This window comes from Nesoenas mayeri (assembly GCF_963082525.1).
Source record: "Nesoenas mayeri genome assembly, chromosome: 1".
NCBI lineage: Eukaryota > Metazoa > Chordata > Aves > Columbiformes > Columbidae > Nesoenas > Nesoenas mayeri.
In genome coordinates, this window is record NC_137541.1 from 11,346,734 (window position 1) to 11,370,745 (window position 24,012).

The 24,012-nt window shown below is 36.8% G+C and overlaps 1 protein-coding gene across 8 annotated transcripts in view; it reads left to right on the top strand.

Annotated features, from left to right (window-relative positions):
- The window catches only part of CACNA2D1 (calcium voltage-gated channel auxiliary subunit alpha2delta 1), a gene marked incomplete at its 5' end in the record, with an annotated part of 394,641 nt that overhangs the window by 173,089 nt on the left and 197,540 nt on the right, over positions 1-24,012 (top strand). For all 8 annotated transcript variants that reach the window (XM_080363990.1, XM_080363991.1, XM_080363992.1 and 5 more), the window contains one exon: positions 18,365-18,424. In XM_080363990.1, the coding sequence (XP_080220116.1) occupies positions 18,365-18,424 (60 nt within the window). The remainder of the gene's footprint in view (positions 1-18,364; positions 18,425-24,012) is intronic.

The following is a 24,012-nucleotide window of genomic DNA, read 5'->3' on the forward strand; positions in this document are numbered from 1 at the left end:
TTTCTATTAAACAAATTAGTGGAAATAAAAGAAAGATAAGGCTATTAGAGGCTGAATTCTGTAAAGCTGGGGGCTAAGGTTTAATGTCACGTTTCACTATTTCTTGCATAAGTTGCATTATCACATTTTAGCTGAAGATGCTGTCAAACCTTGCAGGAGAAGCAAATTCTCATCTTCAGAACTGTCAGACACTGCTTTAATTAAGCTACAAAGCAACTCCTCTCTAAATAAAAAATGGTAGGTGTCGCTTCTCACATTCGAGATCTAAGGCTCAAATTGACAATATAAAGTCAGGGTGTTGCCAGGTTCTATATGATTTGACTTTAGAGGTTAGACAATTGCAGGCACCAATTTATGTGTGTATGTGTGAGAGGAAGAGTCAGAGAACAGTTTGGGTAATAGATGATAATGGGTTCAAAAAGAGAGCTGTCTCCAGGATGCACTTACTAATGAGGAAGCGAAGTATGATTAGTGATATTTACAATAATGTCACTTGCACATTTCTTTATTTCTCAGAAATCATAATCACAGTTTTACTTTATCAGAAGCTGTGACCCATTTTTTCATATTTCAAAAGAGATTTTTATTATTAGATTTTATGTCTGAACAATTAAAGAGTAGGAATAGAACTGAAATGTTGGGAACTGTGTACTGACCATTTGCCAGTCTCTACATGGCACTGAGCAAGAATGTGAACATATAGATGTCTTAATGTACATTTGAAAACAGGTTTCTTGAGGGATAAAAACACTGCTTTAAAAATACAGGAAAAAGAGAAAAAATATTAAGGGCAATATGGTTTCAGTCTGAGTAACAGGAGATCATACATCTTTTGGGGGTAATTCTTACAATTTTGGTACTAGATAACAGAAAAGAATGGAAAGTGTTAATTGGGAGTTATTTAAATTTATTATATTCTCAGGAGGATCTTTACTTGAAAGCTGCTGAAGACCAAGAAGAGCTTCAGCTCTTAGTGTATGAATATCTGTTTTACGATCTATTTGGCACAAAAGTGAAGTATACAGCAGTGTAATTCATTAATTAGAGAGGAGAGAATTATTTTTTTTTAATTATTGCCTTCTACATGTCGGAGGCACATGGATCTGCTCATGGGCAGTGCTGCTGCATTAATGTGTCCTCTTTGCTGCCCCCTCCACCCCACAGTGACACCTGCCAGCAAAGTCTGACCTTGGTAATATCTTGTAAGGTGGCATTTAAGTGCTCAAGTTAAAATTAAAGACAGTGATTAATAATCATGATGACATTTATTTTAATTTGTAATTAAGGAAAATCACATTGCATGCTTAAGAATACAACATTTAGGTTTTATTCATTTAATTACAAGTTCAGCTGCCTTGAAGAAGACACAAACCTTTATTGGTAGCATAAAGCAACTGAAACCTAAGGGCTTCTTTGTAAACACTTTTCACTCTAGGAACAAAATCATTGTCTCTCCAAAAGTAAACAAAAGACAGTTTCAAAACAGAAATAAAACAAAATAAAAAGGTTATCTTAAAAAAACAAAGAGGTGTTTCTAATGTGTTTGGGTTTCAAGTCTTAGCTTTTAATTAGCTTGTGTGTTTTTTCACACTAAATTATTTAGCAGTTGTTTTATATTTCATATCAATTTAAACGGAGAGGGAATTAAATAGGGCATATATAATGAGATTTAAATAACTGAAGAAAATTCAGCTCAGTCAGTGCTATTAACAAAGCTACAGTTCAAGATGTGCTCTGATACTGTATTTGTACACTTGTTCTTTAGAGATTCCTATTCTGTCGTGCTATGCCAAGGCTTCATCTGCATAGAAAGTTTGCTTTGTATCACTGCTTTCCAGTTCTGCTGTGACTTCTGTGGTGCCTGCACAGAAATGAGTTTCCTGGCTGATTACAAGACGGAGCACATGTGCTGTAGTAACAAATAACAGGGTCCTTTATAGTACAGAGCAGTTTGGTTAGCGTGCACTAGTAAGGAGTATTTTTAATATGCATAAAAGCACTTACTTGTTTGTAAGGCAACCATAATGGGAGATTTCATAAAGCTGTTTAAGTATGGAATCTGGGTACTTTGGAGAGCTGTTAAGCTCTCAAACCCAGATATATTAGCATACAGATATTGTCTGAGATAGAAACAGTGTTGTATATACATGAGCACATATGGTTTATTGAGTCTTTGTGACAAACATCAAATCCTTTTATGCCTAAGGATGATAGAGTTGTAAACGCAGAATATGAAATTACAGTTGACAAGGGAGTAAAAGTGACTAAAAGTAGAGTAGATGAGATTGTACTGAAATCTCCATATACCTTGTATTTTACGGTAAGATTCTAGGTGTTGCAGACTTACACCTAGAAGACTAACTCAATATTTTGTATTGAAGATCAGTAAAATCACCCTGTTTTAGAATCTGATCTTTATATTCTGGTCATTGGGTTGCTTTGTATCAAGCAAGACAGAAGATAGTGTTGCATCCCTATAATGCAGAGCAATTAATTTTGATCATAATTATATAGATAGATGAATAGTTCAGTTGAGTGTAACTTTCTGGTTTCTCTTCTGCCACAGGCTTCCTTGGGTGGGCTCTTAAATAAAAGACTCAGGTTTCAGTGGACAGTGGATCTGGGCTCATTTCATCAGTTTTAAGGTAGCAGGAAATTTTTACATCCTAAGCATGGAGATTGTGCTTAGGCCAAATTTTTGAAAAAAATAATATGTTCGGACCAGGATTTAATCAGTTATAGATGCGATTTAGTTCTAAGAAACCCCACTGACTTTTGGAAGTTTTCCTTTCCAGATTATCTGCCTAGTTTTTGCACCAATAACATCATTTGCTTAGTATTTGTCATCTGATCAGTGCTATTTCTATAACTTAAAAACCAAGCCAAACCAAAGCAACCACCACCAACAGAACAGCAACAGAACGAAACAAACAAACCTAAATCTGTTTAATAAGCTGCTTCTGACTGAGCAGATTTTGGTACAATGTTGTGGATTCTATTTAAAACAAACCTGACAACTTGATTGTTTAAAAACAAGAAAGAACGGTATTTCTATGACATTGTTAAATGTGCTATACTTAGAAACAACATCTTTGAAAAATAAACATTTCAAGTATTATTAACAAACTTAAACTTCTATTCCAAATAGGAACGTTTTCTTTCTGTGACTTTTGAATAGATATATAAGATGGGGAGGGTAATGCTAAAATATATATTGAATGTTCAAGTATGTATTGAAGATTCAGCTCTTAAACCAGTACAAATGTTATTACTCAATAAAATCATAAATAGGGGCTTTTTATGTAAAACCAATATAAATTCCTTTCTGGCTGCACATGAAATATAATACATGAGATGACTAGCCAGAAGAGACTTCCTTTCACTGCAATAAGCTTAATTATTGTGAAACTGATGTATCAGCCTGGGAAACTGTTCAGTTTAGAAAGAATTTCATTTTATATAAATGCTGTGAATCAAAATCCTTATTTGAAAATATTCAGTGTTCTAGATTGACTGGAACTGTTAGGATGCCTCCTGCTAACATTGCAAGGTGTTGCCCAAAGTGAGAGGAAAGTGTTTCTCTCCTTTACCTTCTAATTTTAAAAAATGACTGAACCAGATTTACTTATATTTGACAAAAATATTCAGATGTAGGTATAACTATATTTGGGAAACATCCATGCAAATGGTAGAAGAGGAAAGGATGGCCTTCAGGAGAAATTTGTCTGCAACACTAGGACTCCATTTTCTCAGTTTTCTCATATAATGTCAGTTTACTGAGCATACAGTACCTGCAAAACTCAAGCATGGAACGTGTAAACAAATCTCCCTTCCACGGTATTTTTATGAAGACACAGAACCTAGGCGTTCCTGCTCCAGCAGGGGGATTGGACTAGATGATCTTTTGAGGTCCCTTCCAATCCCAAACACTGATACTGTGAATATCAGTGACATTTTTTGCTTTTATTTCCTGATAAATTGATAATTGACTCTGCAATCTTTCCAGCAACTGAATGGTGATGTGAGCAACCTCTGTGGTTTTCATTTGACACCAACTGTGTAATTGAGGGATAGAGTTCCATGGTAGCTTTGCAGTTAAGTATCATAGAATCATAGAATGTCCTAAGTTGGAAGGAACCACAAGGATCATCGAGTCCAACTCATGTCCCTGCACAGGACAACCCCACAGTTCACACCATGTGTCTGAGGGTGTTGTCCAGTCTCTTCTGGAACACTGTCAGGCTTGGGGCCGTGACACCTCCCTGGGGAGGCTGTTCCAGTGCTCCAGCACCCTTTGGGGGAAGAACCTTTTCCTAATGTCCAACCTAAAACCCTCCCGGCACATCTTCCTGCCATTCCCTTGGGTTATCATTGGTCATCAAAGAGAAGAGACCTGCACCTGAGCCTTCTCCTCCCCATGTGAGGAAGCTGTAACTGTGATGAGGTCTCCCCTCAGTTTCCTCCAGGCTGAAGAAACCAAGTGACTTTAGCTGCTCCTCGTACAGCTTCCTCTCCAAACCCTTCACCCTTCTGGACACTCTCCAGCTTTATACCCTTTTTATCCTGTGTCATCCAGAACTGCACACGGTGCTGCAGGTGAGGCCTCCTCAGTGCAGAGCAGAGCAGGACAATCCCCTCCCTGCCCGGCTGTCAATGCTCTGCTGGATGCACTCAGGACACGGTTGGCCTGTTGACTGCCAGGGCACACTGTAGCTTGTCTTGGAATCATAGTTATATAAATTTATGAGCTGGCAAAATTTGCCACTTTTTAGTGTTGTTTTTTTGGACCTTTCTGGACACATGGAAAGCTGGTGTCAGAGCATCAGCAGCTGTGCTGGTGCAGCCTCGAGCTGCAGTTACAGGGAAGGGTGGGTGGGTATCCAGAAGCCAAGTGGAGAGGTTGCTACATTGTCATAAGGTTTCTTATTTGTTATGCTGATTTATTTCATCATCGCGCATCTGTCTGTGTCTGCTAATATTTCCATTTTGAAAGGGAGTTTTTTTTAAGAAAAAAATAGATCTCTCAGAATTAGGTTATGATCTTGATAAGCTTGAGTTTTTAATAAATCTGAACTTTTGCTGTTGTTTGTTGTTGTTTATTTGTGTTTATTTGTTTGCATTGGGTTGGAGTTTCCTCCTCACTCTCCTGAGTTTTACAGTTTTATCTGTGTTATATATCTGAGGGTGTGGGGTTTTTGTTTGTTATTGTTTGTTGTTTTTTTCTTTGTCATTGTTTTAGTTTTGTTGTTGTTGTTTGTTTTTGGTTTTGTTGTTTATTTGTTGTTTGTTTTTAGGTTGGTGTTGGTTGGTTGGTTGGTTTGTTTTGGTTTTCTGTGAAGGATGAAAATGTGGTATACATGAAATTAAACAGATAAGAATAACATAACTAAGTCAAAGACCTAGGGTTTGCAGAAAGGTATTGTGAGACTTGTGATGACAAGTGACTAATAATAATAGTACAATAACAATCTTGAAAATGCAGTTTACAGTTTTAATTTGCTAAATAAATTTAATTTTCTTTATTTTTCATCTCCTCTTTAACCTAACACAACTGAACCATGCAACTGTTCAGCTGTCAAGGAATGTCAGGCTGTCTGGTTTCCTGAACCAGATCTCCAAGCAGGATATTCTCATAATGTAACATGGTGGAAGGGATCCCTCTTGTCACTTCTCACCTCATTCTTCATGTTGAACATTGTAGGTGATTTTCTCAGTTCACAATTCTTTATACCCTACACTTAAGTTTGATAAAACCATCTGACCACATGACAGGTGAAGAGTTCAATATATGATTAAATTTAGCTGTAATTTAATTTAAGGTTGTTTTTTGTTTACTTGAAGCTTCTGTTCTATATGCAAGTGAATGCATTTTATTATAATTGATGGGAATGCTAATCTATGATGACTCAAGTCATCGTGTGGTGCAACATGAAGATGAAACTGCATTTTCACTCTATGCTAATGCAGTATGCACATCTAAATCTAGAGGTTGGTTTCATGGAGGAGAATAAGATGTTTCTGTTGTTAGCATTAAGAGTCACTTTCTAGCTCTGGTAGTAGAGGTTCAACATTTCAATACTGCCGATGACCTAAATGAGAACACAGAGTGTTTGACTTCTCAAATCTTAATGTTTCATATGTCAGGAAAGAGTCCAGAAGAATCTGCCTTTTCACGTATGTAAATTATTTGTTTTCCAGAATCCCTTAAGAATATAGCCCCAACTCAATCTTATGAAATCCTACAGGAACATTTTATTAAGTTTTAAAAATGTATGAACATTTAATAAGCTGCCAGACCCCGTCGAGTTTCAGTTCAGGTCTGTTGATGTAAGGCTCAGATTGATTCCTGAAAATCACCTCTCCCAGTTTAACAGGACTGTGGAAGAAACTCTTCCCTGTGGGCAGATCTCTGAGGTTTTAAGTGCAGCTCAGGCCAGCTGCACCATTCTGAGTTACCTGCATCAAACATTCAGTCTGGCAAGGTACTGCCACATTTTGCTTTAAGATATACTTGTACTGTGACATTCTTGCCATGTCTATCTAGTTTCTCTTTTTTATAATTTTGTTTTAACTTTTTCATCTTCCTTTTTTCTAGTCACAATTTGCTTCTGATTATGGCTTTTAGTAAGTAGCACTAGCTGCAATGAAAGAAAACACTCTTTTTGTAGGCGCTAAATTTGTTGTTATGGTTCAAAAAATATGAAGTAACATCAGATGTGGAAGTGACATGAGGAAGACACACATGCAATTTGGAGATGGGATAATGCTTCGTGATTGTGTTCTTTGAGCTAGAAGGTGGCAATTAGATTTTCATACACAGAAAAGTGTGAGACATCCTAATTAAACACCTTTGGTGGAAGTCATCACGGATGAACCCAAACCGCTTGTAGTAGTTCTCAAATGTGTCACCTGTGATGGTAGTGCAAAGTCTCTTAAGTCTTTTTTTTTTAATTATCTTTTTTCTTCTTCTTCTTCTTCTTGGAAAAATTGGAATGAAATTATAATCTGAATGCTGATTCAAATATATTTTAAGCATAGATATAGGTCATGTATAGAATTAAAAAGGGAGAAAAGAACTGAAAGGAAAATACAATAGGTTTACCTAGAGGATAAATCTTATGGACTTAGGTGTTACTAGCACCTGGCATTAGTGTTTTGTGTGACTTAGGTAAAATCTTTTCACTTTTCTGCTTCACTTGCCTTTATATGTTAAATACTGTTAACAATTTTTGCTTCACACTGGTTGTGAAAGGATATTAAATATATCTGTAGCCATGACAATATGCAGCATTAGTTTTTAAACTGTAGGTTTCAAAATGATATTTTTTTTTTTTCACATATAAATCAATTTTTAAGATCTTATATTGCAGAAATGGGAACCAGCTCCCTTACTTAAGATATTAATTGTATACCTGAGCCAGGTTAGATTTTCTTGATAATCACAAGAAGGCCCAGAAATGCACTGTACTGCATTCTGCTGTCTAGAAGAAAGAAGTGACTCATTGTCTGATATCTGACATTGACATGACAAGAAGTGCTGAAGAGAAATAATGGCCAAACCCTTGCATGGCTATTGGTGATCACTGAATCTGGAAGAAGAATATCTCTGGTTATAAATTTCATGATCTCATACACACAGGGCTCGAGGCAGCAGGAGGGCAATCTCAATGAAGTCAATAAAAGTCCTCACAAGAACTTTAGCAGGGTCTGGATTTCATCCTAAAGGACCAATTCTTAGGGAATCTGGTGACCTTGAGAGATATTTAAGCATTTGCTGAAATATTTAATATAGTAATATTGATCTTTTAATAGCTATCCCTATGGGTACACATTTAATACTTATATGCTAAAAGTGTATTACATTTTAAGTTGAGCAACTGTAGCTTTACAACCCTGCAGCTGTATGAGGATAAAACTTGCATTTGAGCGCAGGGAAATGAAGGTGTATCTGAGTATAAACTGCTTGCAAACATAAAAGTGCTGGGAGCTTTCCATGTGCAAAGGACATGGGAAGATACTTCAGAAGCTAAATGGACTGAGAAAAGGTAGAAGACACCATTTTCAGAATTCACCTCCTAGATTTTCGTCTGCTTTTAATTTTTAGGCAGTTTTTTATTACAATCAGAAAGTTTTCTGTTGGAGAGTAAGACCATATGTATTCCTTTATAGAAAACAAATTAGCGATGAAGGACACAAATTGTTTTTAAAAACATTGCATGGCTACACTTGAAAGTTAAAACTTGTATCTGTAAGAGAAGATTAGGATTGCAACACCTCTTTTGAAAGACATTAGGAAAAGTTTAGAAGCAGTATATTGTTTCACCCTACAAAATAAGAAAGAACTAAAGGGGCTTTGGGAGTCCTGTTACCGCAGCGCAAACCAGGTGTAGGAGCACTTGAGGCTTGGTGGTGTTTCTAGCATGTCTGTCGCGATTGACACATTATCTCTGGAAAGATAAAAAACGTTTTCATGATTTGCCAGTAGAAGGTCATTTTCCTTTGCACTCAGTTTTCTCCAGGACTCACAGTTAAACACTTCTTTCTTTTGACTAGAATTACTTCCATTAGGCAAATGTTGCCTGAAAATAGCGTGTGGTATTAACGTATCATTTGTTTCTGCTGTTGCCAACAGTAACACGTTTCCTTGGCTCTCACCCCCTGACTGTTGATGAGATCAAGTTGATTATTCAGCAGCTATAGCCTACCACCTGCTCCACTTTTTTCCTTGACATGCAAAGCTGTTAATACACTTATCTTGCCTTGTTAAAGCCACATTTGTTATTCAGCTGTGTTTTTTTCTTTGTTTGTTTGTTTTCTTTGTATATATATATATATATATACTTAAAAATTGTATTCATTTTGCTTTAACGTTTAACCATTCAAGTTCAGATTGATTTTGTTCTATACATCTGAGAACCTAGGAGAAGGTACAGATTTATTTTTTTAAGTTCACATTATTATTCTACCATTCAAGCTCTGAATTTTATTATGAATAAAGTTGCATATTTCATAGGCACTTTTCTGGAAACACTACTGAAGTCTTCAGTGCTATCTCCATTTTACTGCAAATCATTAACTACTTTGGGCTTCATTGTGCTGGTTTAGGTTATGAATATATCTTAAGGAAATAAAACTATTTAGTCCTGCTCTACAGAGGAAGATTTGGTAATGAGCTCTGGTCACTTTTGTTATTCTTGAAATTCTGGACTCTGTTCTTTATATAAATATCTGTGTAATTCTAAGAGAGCTGAATTTTGTTTCTGATGATGTGGCCAAAAGAGGCAACTGACTCTGTCTTCAGGGGAGATTTTAAATTGCCAGATTTCTAATCTTCTTTTGGGATTATAACAGCATTACATCTAAATGTCTTCTGTAGCACAAAAAGTGTGAGGAAATCCAGTGCTCACTACACTTTAAATGTAGTGTTTCATACCTACTTCTGTGAACAGCGTTAACTAGAAGAATGCTATAATTTTAAATAAAATAAATACTGCAAACAATAATCTGAATATTTGATACATGTGATATATATCAAATTTTGTTATTGAGTTAAGTCGCATGTATATTGACATAACTCGATATATTTTTATTAAACTTTTAAACAAGATTCTGTTAAATGTGTTGTTCAGTTTGGTTAAACAATGAGGCAAAATGCAGCTCCTGTTACACCCCCTATTTGTTTAAAGATAACTGACTTCTTTAGTGTTTTTCTTGCATAAGTGTTGCAAGCCTATACTAATGTTTGCTTCTCCCTGTCCTTAATAAGGAGGTGTTGACCTGATTTGTTCCTTTTCATACTTTTCCTTTAAAATGAGGCAGCTCCATTTGCATTTCAGTTGTGTCTGTTCCCATTTAGATCCTAGTCAGATTTTAATGGAACTGGTAATGTATATAAATTTTGAGCAGCTAAGGGTGTTCTGTTTGTTTGTTTTTACTGGATACTTAATGAGGAGATATTAAGGGAGCTATGAAGCAAGCTGAACTGCATCCAAATTTGGTTGGTTTGGGTTGTTGGTGGGTGTTTTTTCTGAGTTAGAGGAAAATTACATTGTTGACATTTTAGAACTCTTGTTTTGGAGCTGATTAATTTTGATATTTCAAAAATACATTTATGTAGTGCTGATTTCTCCATGGGTTGTTAAAAACTAAACATACACTATGGCTGAAAAAACAGGTTAACAAGGCATACCTGCTCAATATACGTGTCATCTTTTAATCACACCTGTGAAGTTACCAGCTCAGCTGTGAAGCTTGAAAGAGTTTCCTAAGGCAGGCGCTGAACTGGAGCTGGTGCTGTTATGCAATTTGTGATTTGTCGGAGCACTTGGCAATTTCAGTCTAATGGTTTCAGCGTGTGTCCTTCACTTTGAGCTTGTTTAAAAATATAACACTAATGTGAGTTGCATTTAAGGCATATGAATTATTAGAGTGAAAATGTAATAAGCTCTAAGGGTTTGAAACCTCTGCAAATGTGCAGGATAAATTATATGCTAAAAGAAGTGGTCTTTTGCTGATTCTATCCTGCACTCTAGCAAAATTTCACTGTTAGATGTCAAGATGCATTTGACAGACTATTTTTTACTCTTTTCTGATCGTTTTTCTTCATGCCCTTATCTACAATTCTATCTTACCCTCTTGTCCACTGAAACATTTTTGACAGTATCCAGCTGTCATAATATTGCCCAGCTTCTCAAATCGCCTGATTGAGCATCCTACAAATATACTCAGCCTTGAGGACTGAACCTGCTTCCTCCTCCCTCTCCCCATAAATGCAGAAAATGTAGAATTTAAGAAGGTGCTGGTTCTCTACCTTCTGATGAGAATTTCCTACATTCCTTGCTGCTGTTTATTAATAGTTGAACAGAATTATTTTGTACACTCATTCTGCAGCATATTAAATTTGCACAAAATTTCATACAAATCTTATCTCATCCCTCATGGACTGGACTCAGTGCTGCAATCATGGAAGTGAATTTTGTGCTCCCTCTGTTCTTCCTTGTGGCTGTATGTGAGTTGGCCTGCTCTCTGGTACACAGAAATGTGCCCTTCAGCAATGTTTTTGCACCTACACTTCATTTATCCCCTTGACTGCTCATTCCTCTAGTATCAATGTTCTCACCAGTTAGGACTATGAATATTAGAGACTAAGCTGAGGTGGCAACCAATAAGTTTCTAGTTACCAACTGGTACTTGGCAACATCCCCCTTTGGAACATCCATACTCGTACTCGTACTAGTGTGTGTACCCAGCTGTATGGCTTTTCCAGAAGTTTGGACAAGTATTTGACATGTATTATGATTAATTGAGTTCTTAAATCCACAGAATAAGAGGGAGAGGGGACGGGAGGGGAGGGGAGGAGAAGAGAGGAGAGCAGAGGAGAGGAAGAGGAAAGGAGGAGGAGAGGAAGAGGAGAGGAAGAGGAAGAGGAAGAGGAAGAGGAGAGGAGAGGAGAGGAGATATTTTTAAGTCATGTTTTAGAGAAGATCTGCTTTTATGTAGTGAAGTGTTACTGTGCCAAATGATCTTTCAGTTTTACCCTTTTTGCCTTTTCTTATAGGACAGACTTTTCAGAGACAGGTGGTTGCACATGACATTTTAGATGTCAAAAGCCACATGTGTGATATATTTATTTGTGGTCTATTTTAGTTTTTCCTATTAAAACCAAGATGATTATCAATGTTAGAAAGCACTAACTTCACCTGCATTATTGTAATTGCAGGTCAGGTCAGGTTTCACTTCCTATTGATTTCTGACATTATTTAGACCAGTGGTTTCATTTATTATAAGTTTTCTTTTTGGGATTGAAAATCCACTCCAAGGGTAACATTACTCTGTGGTGCATCATCTTGATTCTTCCTTCACTCATCTAATTAAACAATAGGAATATTGTCTTGAATCATAATTATTTACATTACAGTTGCTAATAGATACAGAAATCCTTTAAAGCCATGTCTTCTAAATACATGGAAGGTGATAATACATTTTTTCCATTAGACTCTTTTTAGCCAACATGACAGCTTTGTGTTGGATATGAGGTCATCTTATTAGAGAAACTGATTAGGAAGGTCTGAAATAGAATTGCTGTTCATGTGAATAAAACAGAAATGGCTTGAAATGTATTAGACGAGCCCACAAAACATGTAATTCTGTTTATTGTTTAATTAAATTTGAGTGGAATTGGAAAAAAAATCTAGCAATTTAGGTTGTTGGTAATGGTTAGTAGTGGAAGAGAAAGTTGGAGGCATTATTTTGAATTGTGTTCCAAAGTGTAATAACATCAGCTTTAAAAAAAATATACTAATTGCTGATTGTATTAGATTACGTATAAATTTGGACAAGTAATTTATACGAAGACTGTTTTGGTAAGGCTCACAATGTCAGCAGACCTCTAACAAACCCTTTTTCCTTGTGAATATGACTCATCTGCTGCCTCAAATGACAAAAGTGAAACTGAATCCAGATAGTAGCTGGGGAATATATCATACAAGGTCTATGTTGAATATAGGAGACCTATTATACTCTTTGTCTGTGACCTTATATGCTTCAGATACCCTCATTAACAAAGCACAGATCACGTTGCCATCATGTGGCACAGCAGATGCTGGAGTGGGAGGGAGGCTGGGACTCTGCAATGTAAATACATGAAATAAAACCACACAGCAGATCAACATGAAACAAAAACCTGCTGTTGGTTGCCATAAAAAGAGTCTTAAAAACCCTCTGTAAGTATCAAAATTGTGGTTACAATTTTACTGAAGATAATGGTATTTACATAATGAAATACAGCAATGTATATGGTAACAGTTCTTGTTTGAGGTAGGGAAATATGAGTTATCATGGAAACTTATGTGCTACAGTGTTAGCATGTGTTTGGTTCAATCTAAGATATTGTTTTAAGATTGTGACCGTCTTACCAAAACTTAAGTGCCACAGCTTCACCAAATCTGAATCAGCTTTTGTGCTGATAATTATTATGAATTCCCATTTGGGAGGAAGGTCATATGGCAAATATAATCATTAACGTTACATGTAAATAGGTAATCAGTCCCTATTAATCCCTTCCATGCCCCACTGGGAATAAGGAAATAAAGACAAAGAAAAGGAAATCCCTGTGTATTTATATGAAGGTTATGATCTTGCTGTTATCAGCACTCCCAAGATCACTTTTAGTCTACTGGCCTTCCAGTTGCTTGTTGAAATCACACCCCCTTGGGCCAAACTGGGGGGTCTTTTATCTAATAGGGTAACAGGGTAATTCATGGGTATTTAACTAATTCATCACCAAGAGTTTCTACAAAAACAAAACCAAAACAGTCTATGCAAGTAAAATCAAGGCAAAAGAAAATAGTTCTAATTTGGTTTAATACAGAACGTAACAGTTTACTGAAGTGAAAATGCCATTCTGTCAATTGGTTATAAAGCTACAGTGAAATAACAGTATCAGATTTCCATTGGCACTTCAGACACCTCATCCCAGTCTTACAAATTTTTTCCCTCATATTTCTCATGTGTAAGTGATGTGCAATTCATAATCATCTACAAAAGAATACTATTTGTATTTCAGATGCACACATGAAAATCATGTTTGAAACTGCTGTTACACATATTGTTTGTGGCTTTTACGCTGTTCACGCAAGAATAGGGACTGTATATTTGGATCTTATTTTAAAATCAGGATTTGAAGTTCATTGTATATTCCTACATTTTTCTATTTAAGCGTGATATTGCTATATTCTCCCTGAGTATCTATCTTCTTAAGATAGACTAAAAATTTCATGGATTTGGTATTTTATAAAGCTTTGTGAGGCTATTGATGTCTAATAACTCTAAGCTTACACACTTTATGATAGCTTAGTATATCAAGGGGTATTAAGATATTATTTTGAAGATAAAATACTTAAAGGACAGTGAGAAGTACAGAAAAAGACTGATTTCATTGTACTGAGTATAATTGTAATCGGGCCATTAGCTGCCAGAGTTCTGTGCTGGCTGGGAGGAGATAAAGATATGACATGTGCACAAAAGTGATGGCTGGAAGATGAATAGACCTTCTAGGGAGCTGATCTTTACCGATCAGATAAAGATCCTTCAGGTCTCTTTTTTTGCAGTCTGTGGCACATCAAAGGCTGCCTTTCAGAGACAGTAACGTGCACTTGGAATCTGGGAACAAGACCTTCGACAATGGACAAATTTGAGATTGACAGGCAGCTGAGCTTTGGGTTTTTAGTTGTTGGTTTGTTTTTCTTTCATTTTTTTTTCTTATTTTTTTTTAATGTGTGGTTGTGTAATCTTTTGTAATCCCTTTAAATGTTAAAAGAAAAGTTCATAGGCTGATGCAGTAAATAACACTTGCATCTTATCTATGTTTCCCAATAACTATTTTGCTTTAAAGGTAATCATTCTCTTTGAAAGATTTATGGAAATCTAGTGGAAGGTAACTTGACTTCTTTCAAAGTTTGAATAAAAATAGTTATTTGTCAGCAGTGGCTGCCTTTCAAGAGATAATTTTTCTTTTGTTGACAAAATAAGTACTCTGAAAATAATGTACCCTGCACAATGTTTAGAAAATAGCATGGGAGAAAGCAGTTGTCATTCATCACAAAAGGTTAAAATAATGATAATGATAATAATAATAATAATAATAATAACAATAATAATAATAGAGGTAGAAAATATTGTTTCATCTAGGAACATCTACTAAACAAACACTTGTTTAATCTCAGTGTTTTCAAGCACCTTAGATTTGACATCAGCTACTGTGTCAATCACGCTGGCTAAATCTAGCATCAGCCCTTTTGGTTGCTTACTTTGAAACACCATCTCACAGCTGTCGGGCATCCTCCAAAAGTGTCGGAATAGATGCTACAGCATTTTGTTAACTTTTGCAGACCTCTTTTCCTGGTCATAATCTCTCAATTTATGTACTACTTCAGAGTAATTTGAGTTTCATTGCCGTAATTTGAGAATCCTCGTTCTCCAGCAGGCTGCACAAAGTAGGGATTTTTAGGTATCTCAAAGGATGACAGAGTGTTTCTGTTACATGTTAGTTTTGTTTCTTTTCCCCTTTTTAGTGGTGATAGGTTTTTCATCCTCTCTATCTAAAAAAGATTAGGTCAAATAGAGCTTCATTCAAGTCCTGAAAACAATTCACAGCTTTTGTCTTCACAGCACACATACAGAGGCACAAAGTAGGAAATGATTAAAACCTATCAGGCAGTAATATTGTTTTGGTTTAGAACCATTTCTGCTTATTTTCTTACATGTAAAAATATGAAACTTGAATTTCTAGCATTTGCTAGAGAAACCTGCAGGGAACCGCAGTGGGTCACGGTGTTAAAGGAGGTGTTACCTTATTAAGCCCTGACTGTAATGAGCAGGGAAATGGGAGGTGGCAGGTGGCTCCTGTGTCACTCTGCTGCCACTCTCCAGAGGCCTTGCCATCAAAACAGGGAAGGCGAGACCTAGCATTTGCATACCTCAAAAGGCAGCAGGCATGATTTCTTTGAGAGAGATGAAAAATTAGTCTCTCCTTGTGTCACAATAAAGGGCATAGGTAACTTCGCAATCTAGCTATTTTTGACCCAAGAGCCTTGACTTCTTACTCTGGCTCTTGACAAAGCTCTCTCTGTGGAAGGGTAGGTATCTCCGTTATTAGAATCCAAGTTGCTGTAACAGCAAGGTTGTCCTTGCATAGAAATGTAAAACTTCCATGAACACCTTAGCTTCAATATATATATTAATATATATATTTAATTAATACTCTTCCTTTGTCTTGCTAAAAATATAAGATATTTCAGGGGAAGGAATGAATTTTTTGCATGCATGGGCTTCCCATTAGTCAATCCATATCTTTCGAAACACTCACTTGTTGCAAATTAAGTCCCTACATGACCTGTATCCTTGTGATAGCCTGCACATCAATGCTGATTAAAAGGTTTCTGCTGGAGATGAGCTGGGTAGTCAGAGTACTGTAATAAACTGGTTTTTTGGGAAATGATCCTGCATATTTTTTGCATAGGTAACTTCCACAGCTGTGGAATTGCAGAATTGTTCTGTTGCACTAATAGATGGTCAGAATACAATATTTATCCCTGTTTTGAGAGACCAAATGACTTCTTCTCGTGACCACTTACAGATTTATTCTAGGCTTGGCTAACAGCGACTATACTGACTACTAATAATCTTTGTAGCATTTATAAGAATTGTTGATGGAAAAGATTATCAGTTTCAGGGAAAACATGGCTTTTTATTTGCTTTTACATTTTTTTTTTGCTTTATAGTGCAGATTAGCTGAGGAATCTACCAACTTTTCTTGAATTTGAGGAATTTCAAGTATGACTGCATTTCTTTCCATGCAAAATTCCCAGTAATGTTAATGCTCATTATGTATTTCTCTTCATAATCCATCTATCAGTTTGTGCATTTGGGTTCTGCTATCTTTTGTGGAAAACAATTGCAGTTTGCTGTGTACCTTAAGGGAGTTGAGCAGGCTGTGAGGGAAATCTGAGGGCAACAGCAACCGCAGCTATTGATGTGTAGTATGTGTCATATCTTACTTTGCTACAATCTGGTGAAGCATGATGGAATCAGCTTGAACCCATCAGAGGATACGCAAATTTAGATGCAGAACGGGCTATACTGAGTGGAGAAATTAGAAGGACCACATTGTTCTAGTATATTACAAGAAAACTGAAAATACTGCAGGTATCTGAGGTCTTTGTCCAATGGGGTCAGGGGAGAGCTGAGCTCTGCTTTTTCCCAGTGTAATGCAACAAATTATATTACAATTTTGCTTTTGTAAATGCGGTACTTGGCTACTCTGGAAGGTACATCCAGTTGGCAGTGTCTGTAGGATGCGAATAATTTTCTGATAGCTCATAATCATTTGAATTGACAATAAAACAAATGAGAAGGGACAGTGATTTTCTGGCAGCAGAGCACACAGGTTTGTTGGGTTTACTTGTCTATATGGGATGATTGCAAATGAAAAAGAAAGGAGAAGGTCTTCAGTTTTGCTTTGTGAAATTTATCATCCTGATAGCTGTTAGAAGGAGGTCCCTCATGGGATCAGATACCATAGCAATTGCTATCCCAGACTGGGGTTGAGGTGAGATTCTGACAGCAATATCACCGCGATTCCAGCTTACGCGAACTTTCTGGTCATACTCCTTTTGGTTATCACTGAGAACTGTCAGTTGACTCAACTGAAAATGTGACTTAGACTACCAGTTCATTTTGTGTGGGAATTGGTCTGAATATTAAAAGGATCATCAGACTTCCTGCGCACATGTCGTTACACAACAAAGCATTTCCATCCCTGGGTATCTGTGAATACATCCAGACTGTTTCTGTTAAAAAGGGACCAGAGATGCTTGCTAAGATATTTATAGGGCTATAAAATGATTTAGTCCTTGAAACAAGTCACTCAATGATTAGGACATGTCTGAGTGCACATGAACTTCATTCACATCAGGCAGCTGCTTCTTCAGGTTCTTGCTCTCAGGCCGGGCTCTTGCCTGCAGGGCTGCGGGCACTGCGGTCTGTGTGCAGCTCAATGGGAGAACACATCATGTTCAGCAACTTTTAAATGCTTCTTATAAATGTGTACAAACAGTTTTTTTTCAAAGACTTATGATTTTGTATGAGGGACGTCACCAACGCAATGGATGTGTCTGCACAAGAGATTGATTTCAAAGAGCAAAATGTGATCATTCCTGTGTGCCATGCTTTGCTTCCCGGGGGGCTAAGTGGGCAAACTGGATTTCTTTCAAATTAATTTAAATGGGAAATATGCCCTCTAGGAGCAAGCCTGTTACTCTCCATCTGCTAAAGTGCAATCAGTCCATGGGACCAGACTACAAGCTAGTTCAAATTACTGAGTTTTTATGGCTCCCTAATAATCACAGGGGATGTCAAGACTTCCTATAATTGAAGCTAAATAATTTAATGGAGAAATAACTGTTCATAGTAGAGTGTTTTAAGATTCTAATAAATACTTGTCATTGTATGATCAGATTAATACATATAAGGCAAGGTGGTGTGTGTAAGGAGAAAGTATTTTCAGAAAGATATTGATGGATTTTGAACTTAACCAGAACTTCTTAAATGACTTTGGAATGAGGGTTAAGCTTTCTAATGCATAATTACAGTACTTAAATAAGGAAATAATACAGAAAGTAGCATTTTTTAAATTAGATTGTTCATCTTTACTCAAATATACATAATTTTCACGTAAGTGCAAAAAAGCATAGCTATATAGAAAATCATACAGAGAAAACATGTATTTGAAGAAAATAAAAACGACTTTGCTATATGATGAATCAGTAAACACTAAAATGTATGTCCTCTCTTTCTTTGTTTCCAGCGCCTTGCTAAAGAAGCAGAGAAGTACCAAGCATCTCATCAGTGGAGGGATGAGTTTGGAGTAAGTTTCAGTTTTTCTCCTTTTAACCCTTCTTATTTTTTTCCTCTTTGAAATGTTGACTGTATTCATACAAACACATTTTTTATATATCCACCACAGAAGGGTTCATTGCATATGAATGGGCATTTTCTCTTATTCAGTAAACAAAGTCTCATTCTGGGTGTCTAGAGAATAAAGTGGACTTTTCACTTCAGAAGCTTCAGAGACAAAGGGATGTAGCTCTGAGATGTACACAAGGCATCTGTTTGTTTTGACATATGAGCAACGATTGCGGAGAAGACATCTGAGCTATGGTTACTGTCAGTTAAAAGTGTGCTACTTCAAGCACAGAAACACAGAATCACAGACAAGAGTTTTACAAGTTGTTTGTAGCTATGTGGTGGAAAAAAGCAGGAAAAAGCTTTATACAGAAGGTTGTGGTTATCTATGTGACTGCTCATATTGAGAGTCATAGATTTCATTTTTAGAATCCTTTTCTGTACTTTAATAATTGTGTCTCTTCAGTATTCTAGTAAAATTAGAAGAGACTCTATCCTGGTCCAACACTAAACTATCTTCTTCAGTAATTTCAGACTTTACTGAAAAAAGCAACAATGTACAACATTAATTCTTCATTACCGATCAAGCAAAATTAATGTTGTTCTGCATGATTATAAGCCTGCTAATTTTAGGCTACAGCTCCCTGCTAAGTGTCAAAGTAATCTATTATGCGTTCATTACCTGTCCCTTCAGAAACAAAAGCAGATGGTTCCTTGACGTGATGCTGCCATAAACTGAGACTGTTTTTCCACATCCACTAGAATCACAGGGGCAGAGTTAAATGCACAGTGCTTTTCTATAATGTCCTTTGTGATCCAGTGTTGCCCAGACACTTAATGGTCAAGTACCGAAAACAAACAAAAAACCCTAAAGTCAGGACAAATAATTCAGGTAAGCCTAACTGGCTTTTAGGAGCGCAAAGAGGGTCTGGACACAGCCTGAATGCTTTTCGATGTGTGCTCTCTGGAACAGGCACAGCTTCTAATACAGGATCAAACACAAATGTGTATTCCATAGGGACGCAATAATGAGAATGCTACAGCGACCTTTTCTACTAATCTGTGTCTGTTCTGAATGGAAAACAAAACCTGCAGGTTTGATGAACTCAGTGTGGAGCAGTGTGAATATAGTCAAACGCTCTTTCTCATCATTTTGCTTCTTATTGTGCACACTGGCATCACATCAACAACATCATCTCAGCTCTTGCTTTTCTTCTTACCTTTTACTTGCAGTAGAAGTCAGTCATACCAGAGAGTGTTCTGGTCTCATTGTAATTCATTGCCAAGGAGAGATCTCAAAAGTAATTTTGAAATGTGATTTTATATTAATGTTGTGGTTCAGACAAAGACTATGGTAAGAATAAAATTTAAAAAAAAAAAGGAATGCAGTTGGATTTATAATAAAGTAACTGCAAACTGAGCTTGTGCTTTACTGTTTTGAATTTGGATGAGAACAGTGTACACTATATAATAACCTTGACATTAGGTTATGAAATTAAATTTCAAATAAATGTATTAAGCTTCCTATAATTTAATTTGCTTCATTTTTGCCAGAAGTAATCTTTCTTCTCTGCTAGTCTTCTTCTTAGAAAATGCCTGGTCAAATTAGTTTGCACACAGATCTTTCTGATAAACTTAATTTTCACTGGAAGATTTATTCTTCTAATGACTGTGATGGAAAATACAAGATATACTTTAAAATTTTCTGGGAATGAGGGTTCTGATAGCATTAGGAATGGTCTTCACTGTACTGTATGAGGTTTATTTCTTTTCTGGGGTTTGGTTTTGGGTGATGAAAGCCCTTCCATTAGCATTGCACACAAATCACTGTAGAAAGAAACTCTTTGGGACAGTCTATTTGTGCTTCTAATGAGCCCACAATCAGCAATGTCTTTGACAGCCAGATTGAATAATGGCCTCTAGAGTTTTAGGGTGAAAATGCCACAAACATTCTTTCTGGGGAAGTATAGATGGGCTGATTTCGGTGCAACAAATCCAAAAGAGGAAGGGCAATGGATGCTGGCCATGATACCAGGGTCTATACAGAGCCACAAGGGATTGGTCAATCAGAAGACTGCCAGAGGGCCTGTTCTAAAACCTTATTCAAAAGATTAATGTTTATTGCACAGTTTGCAGCAAAAGAAGCATATAAGCATTAAAGATTTTGTTTTGCAGGTTAATCTCACATTATAATAAAAATTCAGTATCCTCAGATGTGGTCTTTTGAAATTAGGTGTTACAAGGAAAAATCTTTGAAGATGCAGATTTGGTCTTACAGTCTAATTTTTGTTATTTCAGTTAATAATTTCATGTAAAGACTGTCAGAATTGTCTTAAGGAGTGAATTTGCATACCTTTTAGAAAGAAACTTGGTACTAAACCATGAATGGAAACACATATCTGCAACTACTACTAAAACCCCTTTTTCTTACTAATTGTGGTTGAATTAAAGTAGAACCAGGTGATCAGGACCAGTTACCATGAGTTTATGAAAGGCAGGTCCTGCTTGACCAACTTGATCTCCTTCTATGACAAGGTGACTCACCTAGTGGATGAGGAAAAGTCTGTAGATGTTGTGTACTGAGACTTCAGTAAAGCCTTTGACACTGTTTCCCACAACATTCTCCTGAAGAAGCTGGCAGCTCAGGGCCTGGATGGGTGTAGTCTGTGATGGAAAATGAGCTGGATGGATGGCCAGAGACCCAAAAAAGTGGTGGTGAATGGAGTAAAATCCAGCTGGCCATGAGTGGAGCTCCCTCGGGCTCAGTGCTGGGGACAGTTATTTTTAATATATTTATCAATGATCTGGATGAGAGGATTGAGGGCACCCCCAGTAAGTTTGCAGATACCAAGTTGGGCAGCAGTGTTGATCTGCTGGAGGGTAGGATGGCCATAGACATGGATCTGTAACAGCTGGATCAAGAGGCTGAGGCCAATTGTATGACATTCAACAAGACCAAGTGCCGGGTCCTGTACTTGGTTCACAACAATCCCAGGTAGCGCTACAGGCTCGAGGAAGAGCGGCTGGAAAACTGTTTGGGGGAAAAGGTTCTGGTGATGTTGATTGACAGCAGCTGAACATGAGCCAGCAGTGTGTCCAGGTGGCCAAAAAGGCCAACAGCATCCTGGCTTGTATCAGGAATAGTGTGGCCAGCAGGACTAGGGAAGCGATTGTGCCACTATACTCAGCACTGGTGAGGCTGCACCTCAAATCCTGTGTTCAGTTTTGGGCCCCTCACTACAGGAAAGACATTGAGGTGCTGGAGAGAGTTCAGAGAAGGGCAACACAGCTGCTGAGGGGCCTGGAGCACAAATCTGATGAGGAACAGCTGAGGGAACTGGGGCTGTTCAGCCTGGAGAACAGGAGGATGTTCTCTGTGTCTGCAACTACCTGAAAGGAGGTTGTAGCATGGAAGGGGTTGGTCTCTTTTCTCAAGTAGCAAGTGATAGGACAAGAGGAAATGGCCTCAAGTTGAGCCAGGGGAGGTTTATTTGGATATTAGGAAAAATTTATTCACGGAAAGGGTTGTCAGACATTGGAACAGGCTGCCCAGGGAAGTGGTGGAGTCACCATCCCTGGACTGGTGGATTTGACAGTGTTGAGTTAATGGTTGGACTCTATGATCCTAAAGATCCTTTCCAACCTAAATGATTCCATGATGCTATGAATGATTTCAATTTTAAAATCGTGTTTTAATTTTATCTGAAATAGTTGGTTCATATTCATCAAAACAAAAAATTGCCATGAGCATAGAAATTTCAGACTGATGTGAATTTGAGCCAGGAAAGCAGTGACCCAGCAACTTCTTGAACAGCAAATATCTTTTGTTAGCCAAAGTATTTTCATACTCCTGTCATGCTGTCACCCTGCATAGCTTTCCAAAGACATAGATTGACACTGGGTGCTATATATATATATTTTTTTTTTTTTAATTAAGAAATGAACACTTTCCAGATATATGTTGAGTGTCTCAAAAGCAAAAATAAAAGTTTAAAATTAGTTAAGGGCATGTATCTTGCATATTTACTATTAGTCTTTAGGTGACCGAAATAGAGATCATAATGGATTTTGGCATTTTACATTGACAATTAAATATCAAAATAATTTTGGCAATTACTAATTAATTTACTAAGAAGTGCAAAATTATTCAAAGGAATATTAATTGCTAATAATTAAGAATATTGAATATCTTCTATGTAAAAAAGGAAAAAAATCATTAATATTGGATTGCAACATGTTGTTTTCTGATTAAGCTCAAAGACAATTAAAATATCTGAACTGCAGTTCACATTTAGAACCCTAAAATAATGCTTGCCTGTTATAAAACTATTAAGTCTTTAGAGAACATTTTTGAAGTTTATGAAGGTGAATCCTGAGTACTTAGCTTCAGGAAAATAAAGAAATGCTGTTCTCTGCTTCCTGCTCCATCAATGTTGCCCAATTCCCTAGCTGCACATATAGCTGGAGAAATAAAACCTTCTTAAATGTTTTTTAGATTAATGCAGTTACAAATCAGAGGTACAAACCAATATTTCTAAATGAAACAGCCTTGTCAGTCCGAATTTTCTTGTGTGCTGCAGAATGAAAAGGGAGTGGTTTTGACACTTGTGATGGTCCAATTAATTTTCTGGCTTAGAGATGCGTGAAAAAAATTGTACGTGCGTTGAAAGAAGGAGGGAAAAATTCTGTATGGAATAATTGCTGTTATTCCCCAAATGAATCTTCTACAATTACATCTGATACCACATTTGATTGCCTTGCAATGGTTGGTTAACTAAAGCAATTTTGTTTCCAGTTGGGTTGCAATATTAATTGTACTTACACATGTATAAACATAAGGGATATCTCATTCATATTTTAACAAGGCAAGTCTTTATAGATGGCCTATTAGCATCCACTTATTTGTATGAAGACTGAAACTCAGGCTCTAGGAATGAATTATCACATTAAAATGCCACATGAAATATCCTTTCAATGTACCTTATCTTTTAACCAATACTGTCATTTTATATTCTTCTGTGTAAATGATGATTCATCAGTCCTGGTATTTCCGAGATAGCATTTGCTGTGATGATAATGTGTAGGCTGGTGTTTATGTACTAACTGCACTGAAAAGAAAAAAATATTACTTTAAAATTATGATTTTTTTTCTCGTACAAATATTGGCAGCCTAATACTGTAGTGAAAAGTTGCTCAGCAAAGAAATGGAAGATAAAAAGAATAACTGAGATAAAACAAGTCGCTCATCATAAGAGTTGATCTGAGAGGTGACTTGCAAGAGCAGAGCAGCAGTAGTAGGAAGCTCTGTGCTTGACCTCTCCTGAAGATTTTAGTTTTCAAGACTCTAATTTATTGTGGATGTTACAACAATGCTAAAACACTGCATCTTGAAGTCTCAGCTGGAAAACGAGCAAAACAATACTTTTGTTTCAGCTTTAATGCTGCTTCATTCTACAGAGGCAACTTAGGTAACACCATTTGTCTTCTGAAACAGAAAAAACCTCTCTTATTGCTTGCACTTGATAGTCCTCTTGGATGTAAAGAGCATCT